Raw genomic sequence first — 12891 nt, 5'->3', positions numbered from 1 at the left:
CCAGTTGCTTCTGTCAGATTTGACAGTAAACATTGTGATCTTTTTCTGTTCTGCAGAAAAAATGTGTGTGTGTGTGTGTCTTTAAATGTATATTTAATGGCTGGTTAGTTTTATCAATAGATCTAGACACAACTTATTTACATACTTTCTGTCCTTATTCTCTTCATGCAAATCTTGATGAAATTATTCAGAAGGTAACTTTAACATTTTTGCTTGCTGTTTGCATGATCACTTTTTCATTTAACTTTTATCCCTGCTAACTGGATATCCTTGGGTAGCGGAGTTTCATGGACTAGGTTCCAGACTACCTAAACGAAATTGGATGTGACTTATTCCTGTATTAATGAAGCCCTTCTCGACTGCAGCGCTCTACAGATTCTGTGAAATCTAACCAAATACTTTTTACCATGTGCAGATTGGGTACCTCTATTTCATAATTTCAACTTTTAAACTCATTCATCTAGCAATCAGTTAAATTCAGGAAGAAACAGTAAACTTGCCTATCACAACAAGGAAAGCCACAGCCCAATTTTGTCTCCACAGCTTTGACAACATTCTGAAATAGGTAATATTTTAATCAGTTTCACATGGCTCAGCATATATACTACTGAGCCCAATGGGAACTTAGCCATTTACAAATGACAAAATAAAATTTGGATCACTCTATTCAAAATTTGCATTGGGGTCAAGGCCCGTTTTAACTTTGACTTGAAAACCATACACTCAAACATAAGATCTTTTAAATTGTGTAATTGGGGTCTTAAGTAGACTTGAGCTTGCTTTAACTACACATTTTGGGGATCTTGTTCTTTCACAACTGCTAAGAACATGAATGTTTCACGGTGGTGATTTTCAGTATAGATGTGTTTTAATTGAGGAATTAAATATGGATTGAAATATTTATAATTGTAAGGGAACCTGCCTCCCCTAGGGCTACACATGACTCCAGATCTATACTGTGGTTGATTCTTGATACCCTCAGGGCAACTAGGATGGGAAATAAATATTGGCTTGCCAATATCTCTTGCATCCTAAAAATAAATATTTTTTTAAAAATGACTGCATGGCAGGGGAGGAGGAGGAGGAGGAGGGAGGACACAGTAAAGGGAGGTGACCAAAGTTAGTCTCTGTAGGTTTTCAGGTGGCTTTTGAGGATGGTGGCAAAGCAGAGGGTTTAGGGAGACTGAGTACATGGACATGATAACTGAAGTTTGTGTTAACAATACTGGAGAGATGGGAGGATGTAGGCTGGGACATGGGGCTGGAGGGGTTTGCAGAAATGGGGTGGAGCAAAGTCATGGGATTTGTGGATCATGGGAGATTCTGAAGCTTATCCAGGCAATGGCCAATAGGTGGTAAGCTGGGTTTAGTATGGGAAAGGATGCTTTCAGGGAGTTCTGGATGAGTTGAAGCTTGTGTAGGGTGGAGCATGGGAGACTGATGAGAATGTTGGAGAAGTCTGAAGTTGAGATGATTTAAGGCATAGCTGAGGGTTTGTGTGGGTATGATGCACTTGGCAACAGACAATATTGTGGAAGTAGAAATAGGCAGTCTGACTGTTGGTTCAGGTTTGAAGCTTGATTTCAGGACAGACAGGACACAGTTTTTCCATCTGAATTCTGCTTGAGCAAATAGCTGGGAAGGGGGATGGAACCAGGCTAAGTTGCAAATTGATGGGAGCTGAATGCCATGATATTGTCAATGTAGAGCTGGAGAAAGTTCCAGCTTATTCATGATTTGGTGCTGGACAGAATAGTGGCAAATCGGTATCATTTAGCAATTTTTGAATGCTGGTCTGATGTTTATGGATAATAGGCAGAATGTAGATGTTTAAGTGAAGGCCCAGGAGGAAAAGCCATTGCAGGAAATATATCTGTTGGAATATCAGAATGGAACTATGATAGGATGGTGATATGGAGGTGGATCACAGAAGAGATGGTAGAGAATGATGAAGTTGACTGTATTGCAGTTTGAGGGATAACATTGCAGTCACATTGGATGTCATTGGTGATTTAACCAGTGATCTCATTACTGTGAATGGGCCAAGAAATAAATTGAAGAGATTCAAACCCAATGGCTGGTGATGACTGTGGATTTTGTCCCTCCACAGCTGTGTGGTTGAGATTTGGGAATTCAGTGTGGGGGATCAAACTAACTGCTTTAATGCTGGCTCATAAATGGGGTTTGCCACAGTTGTCCAAGATGTAGTTTGTGTTGTCATGAAATGATTAGAATTATGCCCAAGAAGACTCAATGTTGGGATCTCTTCATCTTGTGTGTTTTTAAAGTCTGAGTTGATTGCTGAGCTTTTCCACGACAAGGAAGCTGTTTCTGCAGGAAGAGGTCAGGTCTCCAATGTAACTTTGAAGTCTTTAAGAAAAGCTTTACCAGCAACAAGTGAGCACAAGAAAACCGTGGGATATCAGGTAACTTAAACAAAAGCATTGTTTTCCAAAACTACAAACCACAATGTGAATTTTCAAAGCTGTCTCTACAACTGAATAGTTATGAAGTGTAGTTTAACGAACATTTGCATTTTTTTTCAAGAGCAAAAGTGATGCCCCTAAAAAAAAAAGTTTACTTTCAATGGGGATTGTTTGACTTAATTTGTGTTTCACAAATAGAATGAAAATTAACATAATTTTATGGTGATGCCATCCAGGAGTGGGATAAACATAAAAATATGCAAAGTATTACTTTCCCAAAGATTTTTAAAAGTTGGATTTCCACTGATTTTGGCTATATATAATCTAATGTTAAAATTGAGTATCTCTCAGCATATTGATAGATGACCTAAAAATTGCAATAACCTAGTATGAAATTCTTATCACTACAGAAATCTTTCCCCAAACTTTATAGCAAAAATTAAAACATTGCACTGTGGCCAGGGTGCCTAATATTTATATGTTTTAAAAAAAACATCAAATCTACAGCTATTGCAGTCCATCTCAAGTGCTCCACTAGCACAGAGAAAGCTAAGAGGAGATTTGAGATTTTTTAAAAGTATTATGGGGTTGGATGGGGTAAATAGGGAAATATTCCTTCTCGTTGGGGAGTTGGTGACAAATCGTCATTATGTGAGGAGGAAGGTTAGGAGGATTTTTCTTTACACAGGGCTGTTACAGCATAGAATGCTTTGCCCCAGGGAATAGTTGAGGTAGAGACCATTTAATTTAAGGGAAAAGTGGATAAATATTTGAAGCCGAGGAAGATATAAGACAATGGGGAGAGAGCAGTGGGTGTGATTTTAGTTTTGCATTGTGCTAGCAAAGAACTGATGGGCTGAATGCCCCTCCCCCCACCCCCCCACCCCCCCCCAGCTTCTATGCTGTAAACATCTATAGAAATTTGGATCTTTTGCTTCCCACCCAGCTCTGCTCCTTCGTGGGGAGATGCCATACCTATGCTTGGTGCTGCAAAGTTGAAATTGGAACCTCCTGGGGTGGGGCAATTGAACAATGCACTTCCATATTTTATGTAGCATGTTGTTGATCTAGTATGCAGCATCACTCTTGCCTACTGAAAACTGTTAAATTAAAAATGAGTGCTTTTAAGAATTAACTGTTTGTATTTAAGTTGATAGTCAACTACTTCATTGCAACATTTAGCATTTGTGTGTGTTTTCAAGTTACTAATTAACGAATGATAAACATTATTCTCTACAGTTTAGAGCTTCACTCAATCTACTAATGGAGGCTTTGAATTTGACAACTCCTCACTACGTCCGCTGCCTTAAGCCAAATGATACAAAGCAACCATTCTCGTGAGTAAATCTGGACCTGTTGCTTTTAATGTTAAGTATGGATACATTTGTAAGTATCTCCTAAAATGGTGTCAAGTAAAAGTAACCACTGCAGATGGGTAAAACATGCAATAACATTTAATTTTACCAGTTAAAAAAAACTGGAAAAAGTGGCTAAAATGCTTGTCCAACTGCACAAAGATGTCAGTCTGCAAGGGAAAATGCATAGTCCATTTCAGCCCCATTCCCATTCCCTTTCCTCATAACGTCTCAAATTTTCCCTTTTCAAATATATATTTATCCACTTTTTAAAAAAAAAACTAATGGATTCTGCTTCCATCACTGTTCCATAGCCTAACAATTCTCAGCATTTTTTTTAAAAAATGCTTTCTCCTGACCTCTCCCTTTTGTTCTTTTGATAGTTATGCTCTCTTGTTACTGATTCAATGACCAGTGAAAATACTTTATCCCCATTCACTTCATCAAAACCCCTCAATTTTGAACACTTCCATCAGATCTTAAATCCTTTCACCTCTCTACTTCGCTTCATTAAACCCATCTCAAAACCCATCTTTTGACCAGGCTTTTGTTCACTGTTAATCTCCGCCCCTATGGCTTGCCTTCCATTTGTGAAACCATCTGAGATGTTTTTTTTTATTAAAGGTGCTATATAAATGCAAGATGGTGATGACAACAGCAAAATTGGGAAAGTATTTCACTGTTGCTGCTCATGTACTTTGAGGACTTTTTGACACAAAGGGAGGCTACAACATCAGTGTCTTAACAGTCATTATTGTACATGTATCTAATATAACCTAGTTCTATTTTCTTTGGAGGGGAGAAGTTCTTTTCAAGAACTGCAATGATCCCGCGATTATATATTTACACTTAAAATTGAGTGTTGACTTTAAACACTGGAATTATGCAGATGTATGAATTTCCAACTCTGGGCTGGGGGGCGATGAAGACACGTGAGAATCAGCGATCAATTTTATTAGCGGGCAAGTATTTATCCTATCCTGTTAAAGAAAGATAACTGTAAAGCTGCTAGTATGTCCCATTTCCTAGCTATACCCCATTTTGGTTTAGAATCCTTTTTTTAAAAACAGTAATGAGCAGGGAACTGGTTGTACTACTCACTTGTAATATTGAATGGAAGGCAGAAACCAGTAATTGACACTAAGGTTTGGATTGAGCTGATGGATGATCAGCTCTAAAATACTGGAAATGGAAAAGTGGTACAGTAGACTCCATCGAGTTTTTAGTATTTGAATTCTGTGCTCAATTTGTAATTTTTGGCTACTGATCATGTAATATCTTAAAATTTCTGCTACAGGTTTAATCCAAAGAGAATGGTACAGCAATTAAGAGCCTGTGGTGTTCTTGAGACAATCCGTCTCAGTGCTGCTGGATATCCATCTAGGTGTGTGTGCGTTGAAAATGGTTCAGAAGTTTGACCCAACTCTGTGTTGGGTTTCTTTTATTTTTTTGTCTTGTGAGATTCAAATTATTCTTGTAGGTGAGCTCTAGCCCTCTGTGCCCCAGAGAGTGCTTTCACTTGTCCTGATATCTAGCCAAATTCATAGTGTGCTCAGGGATTGAGCATTCTTCTGTGTTTCAGCTGCTGGTTTTATCTTATGCCTTCAAGTCATGCTCATTTTTGGAAGGTGGCAGATTAACACTACACACCCACAAACCATGATTTGGCCTTTAACTATCAAACCAATTTATTAAATAAACAAGTGAGGAGGAGGAGTAGTAGTAGTAACACTAAATGTATTATAGTAGTTAAGCTTAGCTGCTCCTTGTGTGTGTTTTTTTAAAAAAATCAGCTGCTGTGTTAAACTATGAACTTAATATCCTTAACAGCAGTTGTCTTTTTCTTTTGCTCGTAGTTTACGCATGCTATTTGGTATGATCATCTCTCTAAAGGCTCCAGACAAGCTTTGATTCAATAATAAATAACTTCAAAAAATGAGAGCAAGCAGAGATAGAGAGCTGAGTTCAAAAACCAAACTGCCATTCAAACATGCATTGAATAAATCTCACAAGATATTTCTATATGAATGGAATGGCTTCCCCTGACCATGTACACCAGCCACAGATGAATCTACCAAAATCTGTAACGTGTAAATTGAACTGGGATATAATTTGAGAAGTTGGAATTTAATCCCTTGTGTACAATAACAGAATTTAAAAAAACAGTATTTTGCTAAACCTTTGACTAAAATACTTTTTTGTCCCCATCCTGATCCCTGGCAGACAAAAAAAACCTTGTTTGAAGGCAGTCTGAAAACATTATGCATATTCTGCTGGTGGCAACATAGACTGGGAAAGGCACTGCTGGTGGAAATTCATTTTGAAGCCAGCAAAAACCCTTCATACTTTGCAAACTATTACTGTTGAAATCTGTGAAGTCTTTATCAATCTATGCTGGGCTGAATTGCTATGTTTTGCCATTTCCATTGGTCTGAAGAAGTGATTTTGCTTCATGGTACATTATGGAAAATAAAGCTTCTTAGCTGTGAATGTTGCAGTCTTAAACTTGAAGCATTTTGGTGAATTTTCAGAAACCTGTGCCACCTTTCCCTAAAACTGAACTTTAAAAAAAAAAATCAAACTTTTCAACAATAGCGTCCACTGCTTTCAATACTAAAATTTTGAGTGATTTGTCTGGTTCCATTTGGCTGTTTTGTAAGTAATTAATTTGGAGTGGACCATTTTGGTTGTCTCAAATCATTTGGCCATTTTGTAAGTTTTACAAAAATCATTATTGTGGCTGTTACAAATGTTAGTATGGGTAATGCTGACAACTATTTGAGTTTGACGGATATTTCCTATGTTAACAAATGTAGCTATTGGTAGGGTGAGCCCAAGGATCGTAATTTTCTTTGACCATTCCAATGCAGGAGGAAATACAAAATTGGAAATATCTTTAAAGTAGCTGGAGTGCTTCTCTGAGATGGGAGGAAAAATTGGCAGATAGGTTCCTAAACTAAGAGCAATGTAGACCGGCATGCTACCTGTTCACAGGACATTATCAGGCCCATTGGCTGAAAAATGGTGTATGATGTGAAGGGTGCAAAAGGTAATTGGTACTTTTCTTAAAAAAAAAATTAAATGCTCAACTCGAAGCCAAATTTGAGCAATTTTATTAGACCTCAAGAAGAGAAAGGAGACACTTAAATTTAATCCCAATTTCAATATAACCATGGATCAGGCAAAAAGGCTGAGAACAGAATATAATCATTACTAAATAATGAAGTGGATTGTACCTTTTTTTTCTAATATTAGGAAGCTTGTGCATGATCACCAATGAGTTGCAGCGCACACTTTAGTCGTGATGAAAAGGAGAAAGGTTATGATTACCATGGCAAATCAAGTAATGAGATGGTTTTTGGATGTAGGAGCACAGTTCTATAAAACTCACTTGATGGGCTGAATGACATGTTTCTGTGCTATAATCTGATTCTATAATAGATTGACTTTTATGCTGAAGTTGACTAATGCTCAGTTTTGTTTTTCAGATGGACCTATGTAGATTTTTTTAGCCGCTACAGAGTTTTGATGAGAAAAAATGACATTCATGTAAACAAGAAACAGAGCTGTAAAAATGTGTTGGAAAATCTAATCAAGGTAAAAAAAAAAATCAATTCTGTGCAGTATTTTTGACTTAAAGGGCAAAGTTGCTGTGGGGTAGAGGGGAGGGTGCCCTTCATATTGAAAGGACCCTTGAGTCTTGATCAGAATGTTTATTGGAATATGTTTATTTTTGATATTTGATTTACAGATTTACCTTGCATATTTAATTCACAGGATTTGGTATTTTTGCTGTGTACAAAAATACTGTAATGAAAATATACAGTTGGAACTGAAGCAATTTCTTTAATTCATATTATATTCTGATACCCCATTAACTATTGGAGGTTGGGATTTTCAAATCTTCATATATCCACATTCCCTGGTGCTAGCTTGTGAATCAGCCCTGTTGCAGATGTTTTCAGAAATCACAGGTTTGGGAGGGGGGTGGTGATGGGGAATGGAAACTGCTGCTCCTCCCTTACTGCTACCAGTTTGTATTTTAACACAATGGCATTTCTCCTACCCAACTGCTTTCTGCAAGAGGATCTCGTGAATCATGAAATGCGCATTGTGCTTGTGGGTATGTAGTATTTTTGTGCCTCTTCAGCTTTAATTTATAACTATAATTCTGTCGCTGCCCATGGAATTAAGACAGATTTCACTGGCAAGTGAGCAAAGCTCATATCTAACTTTACTATTTACATTATTCAGCTTTTGTTAGTTGCTTTGTCCAGATATCTCTTGGCCTTAGCAGCAGAGGAGCAATTATACTTGGAGTATTCAATTTGTTTATCATTATATAGGTAACATTTGATCCATTGATTAGCCAGATGTAAAGAGATAACCAGGAAGGAAACACAATCTCAAAGGCCATTCCTTATGTAGATAGGAGTGGATTCTGAAGGGTGTTTTTTAAATGCTAGAAGTCCCTGTGATGCATAGATTCAATTATTGTGGTTGAAGGCTATCAAAGCCATGGGGGTAAGAAATTCATTGTAGGCTAGGAACAGTTTTCTTCCTATGTGCAGATCCTAAAATTCATATGCTGAAAAAGAATTTTTAATGTTACCTGCAGTGTTGTGTTCTCAAATAGTCAACTACCTTAATTTGGCAAGATTAATTCTTTGCAGCATGGCTCTTAAGTTGATTCATCCTCCTGGAAAGATTAATAACTGTTTTCAAAGTACCCAATGGTAAAGTTATTAACTTTTTAAACTCACTACTGAAAATTTAACATAAGGTTTGCTTTCTATGATCTATAACATCCTAGATATTCCAACATACGGTTATGAATATTGGTTGTTTTGTCTCCAAACTTTTTGCTGCATTTCTGGCCTGCTTTTTTTCTCCCCCCACCCCTCCCTGCTTCTGATTTACATAATGCCCCTGGTATACTTCTGTGACATGACAAGATTTTAGGCTCCATAAATTATTTTAAGTCAGCTGAGTGGTTGTAGATCTAAATGCATAGAATTTTTCTCTTCCAGCTTTGATCTTTGTAAGGTTGGCTATAAGCTATACAGAGGGTCAGGGTTGAATTTCCTTTTAATTTCAGAAAGGATTTTAAGTGTCTTGATTTAGGTCTCTGAAATATTGAGGTATGGGATATTGTAGTCATAAGCAGGCTATTTAACTTGGACAGTGAATGAATTAATGAGCCTCAAATGAGTTAAGAGATTAGAAGGAATTATTTCCCCATAAGAGTGGAACAGACTCGCAGCAAAAGTTGTTAATCCCATTAAACTTTTTTAAAACAAAAACTGGATAAACAAAAGTTTGAAAATGAATTTTAAAAAAAAAGCTATTCTTGATTTATGCATGCTGGGATTATGGAATTCTCTGAAAGCTACTGGTCAGGTTGACTGTTGCAAGTTGTAAAGTTTCAATGCTCTGAAGTTTCACTCTGTTACCTATGGAGGAGCGCAAAGGATTGGGCAAATGTCAGAACTTTTCTGCTGGAAATTAAATAAATTATCGTCCTTGATGGAATCAGATTATATTTGGTCTGTGGAAGGAACAGCTTTGGTGGCTTCTCATTCCATGCTTTGCTTTCTCGAGTCTGAAATCAGCTCCTACCATACACAAAACTCTGCCAACCATTTTGGATGGAGAATGTATTTTCTCTGGGCCCAATGTGCTTAACTTTATATTTTTTAAAAATTTAAAGAATGCACCGTGGTAAGGCACAACACTCAAACCTTTTTTGTTGATTTTAGGTGTTCCATCACCTGTTTCAATAGTACCCTTTGCATGTCTAGTTTGCCAGCCTTGCCCTGGTAGTCCTTAGTAACTAATCCCAGTTGCAGCAATTGAAACTCCAGCTGCTTGGTACCTGAGTATTCAGTCCATATTTTCTAGGTTCAATCTTTTTATTTAAAAAGTTTTAATCTCACTTCATTATGGACAATCTCTGCAGTTCATTTTGCAGCATCATAAATTGGCCTTTCCTATTTCCCCATAAGACAGCCATACTTGCATTTGTGGGAGACATGGATGGATATAGGTTTAAGTAAAATAATTTTAAAATTGTGATATCCAGTAAAATACATTTTGTTCAGATGTAGCATTTCATCTGACTAATTACTTCTAGTCTGCAGATTCTAGTAGGACTTTATAAATATTTAACACACTTGAATGAAGTTCAAGTTTTAGCTGATAAACATAAGTGTCATACTCCAAAATAGCCATACTGTTAGGTCATTTTGATTTGATTATTACATCGAAACTACAGCACAGAAACAGGTCATTCAGTCCAACTGGCCTCTGCCAGTATTAATACTCCACATGAGCCTCCTCCCTCCATACTTCATCTAACCCTATCAGGATACCCTTCTATTCCTTTCTCCCTCATGTGCTTATCTAGCTAATTTCAGGTCACTTTCTTCCTATTTACATTCAACTTTTTTTTTTAAAAAATCCTTTCTCTACAGTACCACAACCAGCACTGTGTGCTGACATGTTTTAATGTGCCATTTCAATTTTTAGTTGAAATGTTACTTTTGGTGGGTATATTGTTACTATAGAAAATCATCACTCCCAAACAATAGAGGCCACGCTTTAATTTAGATTTGTAATTCATGGTGAAATTGGCAAAGCAATAATGAGATGGAGCACTAATCAAAAGTAAAATACTGCAGGTGCTGGAAATCTGAAATGAAAACAGAAAATGCTAGAAATACTCAGTCAGGCAGCATCTGTGGAGAAGTTAAAGTCTCAGGTTGTGACCCATCGTCGGGGTCATCGACCTGAAACGTTAACTCTGTGTCTGGATTTAAAAAGTGGGAGCAGGAAGTCTGGCTTTTTTTTTTGAAAAAAAACGTTGCCACTTAATTGAGGGGCAAAAAAGGGAACTAACAAAGAGCGGAATTTTCTGAATTACATTTACTTAGAAATTGTCCCAATCTTGCCATGGGAACTTCCCCTCAAATTCCCTGCGGGGCTCATTTGCCTATGTCAGAACGTAAAAACTGACATAAAACAAGTGCCAATTAAATACCAAGAGGGGAAATACATCAGGCTGCTATTTTCTGCCATGGAACATTCTACTCAAATTTGAGTGTTATGTTGTATTTTATATCCGTATTAAAATCAAATGACATTCCTTAGCTAGTCCACTTAATTGGTCCAGATCCCCGTCAAATGCTATCTTTTTGATATGTTACCCACATGACTATGCAAGAACTACCCTCCTGCGTATCTGTTGTAAATGATGTCAACAGCAGGAGACCCAGAATGTACCATTGTAAAATGAAATAGTCACAGTTGCCAAAACTTGAGTTTTTTCCCCCCACTGTAATGTCTGAATACACACACTCTTACTGTCAGTCATTTCTGTTCTTTGCAGTTTAATTTGGATATTCTAGGATTGAAATGGAGGATTAAAATTCCAGCAGGACCTACATTTAACCTACTGGAACTCCCTTCACCTACAGGCATAAACATCAAAGTACTGCCAAAAACAACCATGATTACAACATAGAATATTAAAGCAATCAGTTGGTATTTCCTGAGGCATTAAAAATGTACATTACATTTCATCAATTGATATTTATGGTTGTGGAAACACAATAGTTTGAAGTGGGGGTGGAATATAAAGCTTAAAAGAAATGCAGATAGAGTCAGCTGAGCTTTGGGCAATCTGGTTACCGGAATCTTCTTTAAATGTAAAATTAAAGGCTGATCTAGTCCTCAAAAATTTGTGTTCAAACAATGTAAGATAAGAGACTGAGGCTGCAGGGTTGAAACAGTTTTTAAAATGAATCCTGCCCCCAGTAACCCGAAGTCCCAGCAACTGAAAATGGGAAAATGGCCCAAAGATGTATTTCCCATCTCTGCACAAGTTTAAGCATCTTTTGTGTTCCTGCAGAGCCTTGCATGTCTGCACAATGTGTAGACTGGACCCTTTTTTGAAGCCGTTTTAAATTCCACAATTAAGTTATTATATTTTTCAAACTGCTGTTTTAGTGTGTGATATTACGGAGATTAATGCTCAAGCATTGAGTGTGTTATGGGGCGACCCTAGAAATAACTGATTTTTTTTCCTCCAACAACAGCTGAAAAGGCACTCCACTCAAAGTGGACAATTAGCAGCTATGCTTGAGATTTATCCTATTTTTCTCTGTTGTGATATTGATTCATTTGCAAATATCCAGCTTGTACTGCCGTGTTGACTGACCTAGTGCTTAAAGGTCCCCCAATCCAACTTGCTTGTTTTCATTGTAATGTGTTCAGGATCCTCAGCCCAAGCATTGCACGTGCAGAATTGCAAGAGGGAAATATTACACTGACTGACCCTATCCTTTTTTATGCAAGGACATACATAAGGTTTAGATTTTTACTTATTGATATCGGGATTTATGATCTGCACATATGAAAATAGTAAATCATGATTTGGGAAATTTTTTTGTAGGAGGGTAACAATAACTGCTTTTTAAGGAATTCTTTATTATCCACAGGAAGAAAACAAATATCAATTTGGAAAGACCAAGATCTTCTTTTGTGCAGGACAAGTAGCTTATCTAGAAAAGCTCCGTGCACATAAACTACGAGCTGCCTGCATAATGGTACAAAAGATGATGAGAGGTTGGCTTCAAAGGAAAAAATATCAGCAAATATACAAAGCCGTTATAATCATACAGAAATATACCCGAAGGTTCCTTGCAAAACAGTAAGTATAGTCATATGTCACGACACACCGCAAACTAACATTATTCGCATTGCACGGTGAGGCAACTTACTCGGTTAATGTTTGCTGTTGGTGACTCAAACTAATCTTTCCAAGAAAGATGTGACTCAGATGTTTGCTCCAATAACCTATCATACAAGGGACCCTCATTTGTACACTTGTTTTTAACATTAATACTAAGTGCATGTACATAACTAGGTGAAACATGATTTGAAAATAACTGTCGCTTATCACCACACATCCTTCTTTGACTGGCACGGTGAGCTGAATCATGCCAGTTAGTTCTTCAGATTGAAAGTTTCATTACCGTAGCATTTTTAAAAATTGAACAATATACAGTTTGGGCCATCCCTCCAGCACATATATATTTAATGACCTTTTT

General features: G+C 37.2%; 1 protein-coding gene across 1 annotated transcript in view; it reads left to right on the top strand.

The window, feature by feature from the left end:
• LOC137299686 (unconventional myosin-Vb-like) overlaps positions 1-12891 on the top strand; it is a 124641-nt gene that overhangs the window by 61229 nt on the left and 50521 nt on the right. The window contains exons 15-19 of the mRNA XM_067968624.1: positions 2289-2426; positions 3666-3763; positions 5079-5165; positions 7270-7378; positions 12280-12491. Coding sequence (XP_067824725.1) covers positions 2289-2426; positions 3666-3763; positions 5079-5165; positions 7270-7378; positions 12280-12491 — 644 coding nt within the window. The remainder of the gene's footprint in view (positions 1-2288; positions 2427-3665; positions 3764-5078; positions 5166-7269; positions 7379-12279; positions 12492-12891) is intronic.

Source organism: Heptranchias perlo, chromosome 29, assembly GCF_035084215.1.
Source record: "Heptranchias perlo isolate sHepPer1 chromosome 29, sHepPer1.hap1, whole genome shotgun sequence".
NCBI lineage: Eukaryota > Metazoa > Chordata > Chondrichthyes > Hexanchiformes > Hexanchidae > Heptranchias > Heptranchias perlo.
The sequence above is the reverse complement of the archived record's forward strand: the minus strand, read 5'-3'. Positions and strand labels throughout refer to the sequence as shown.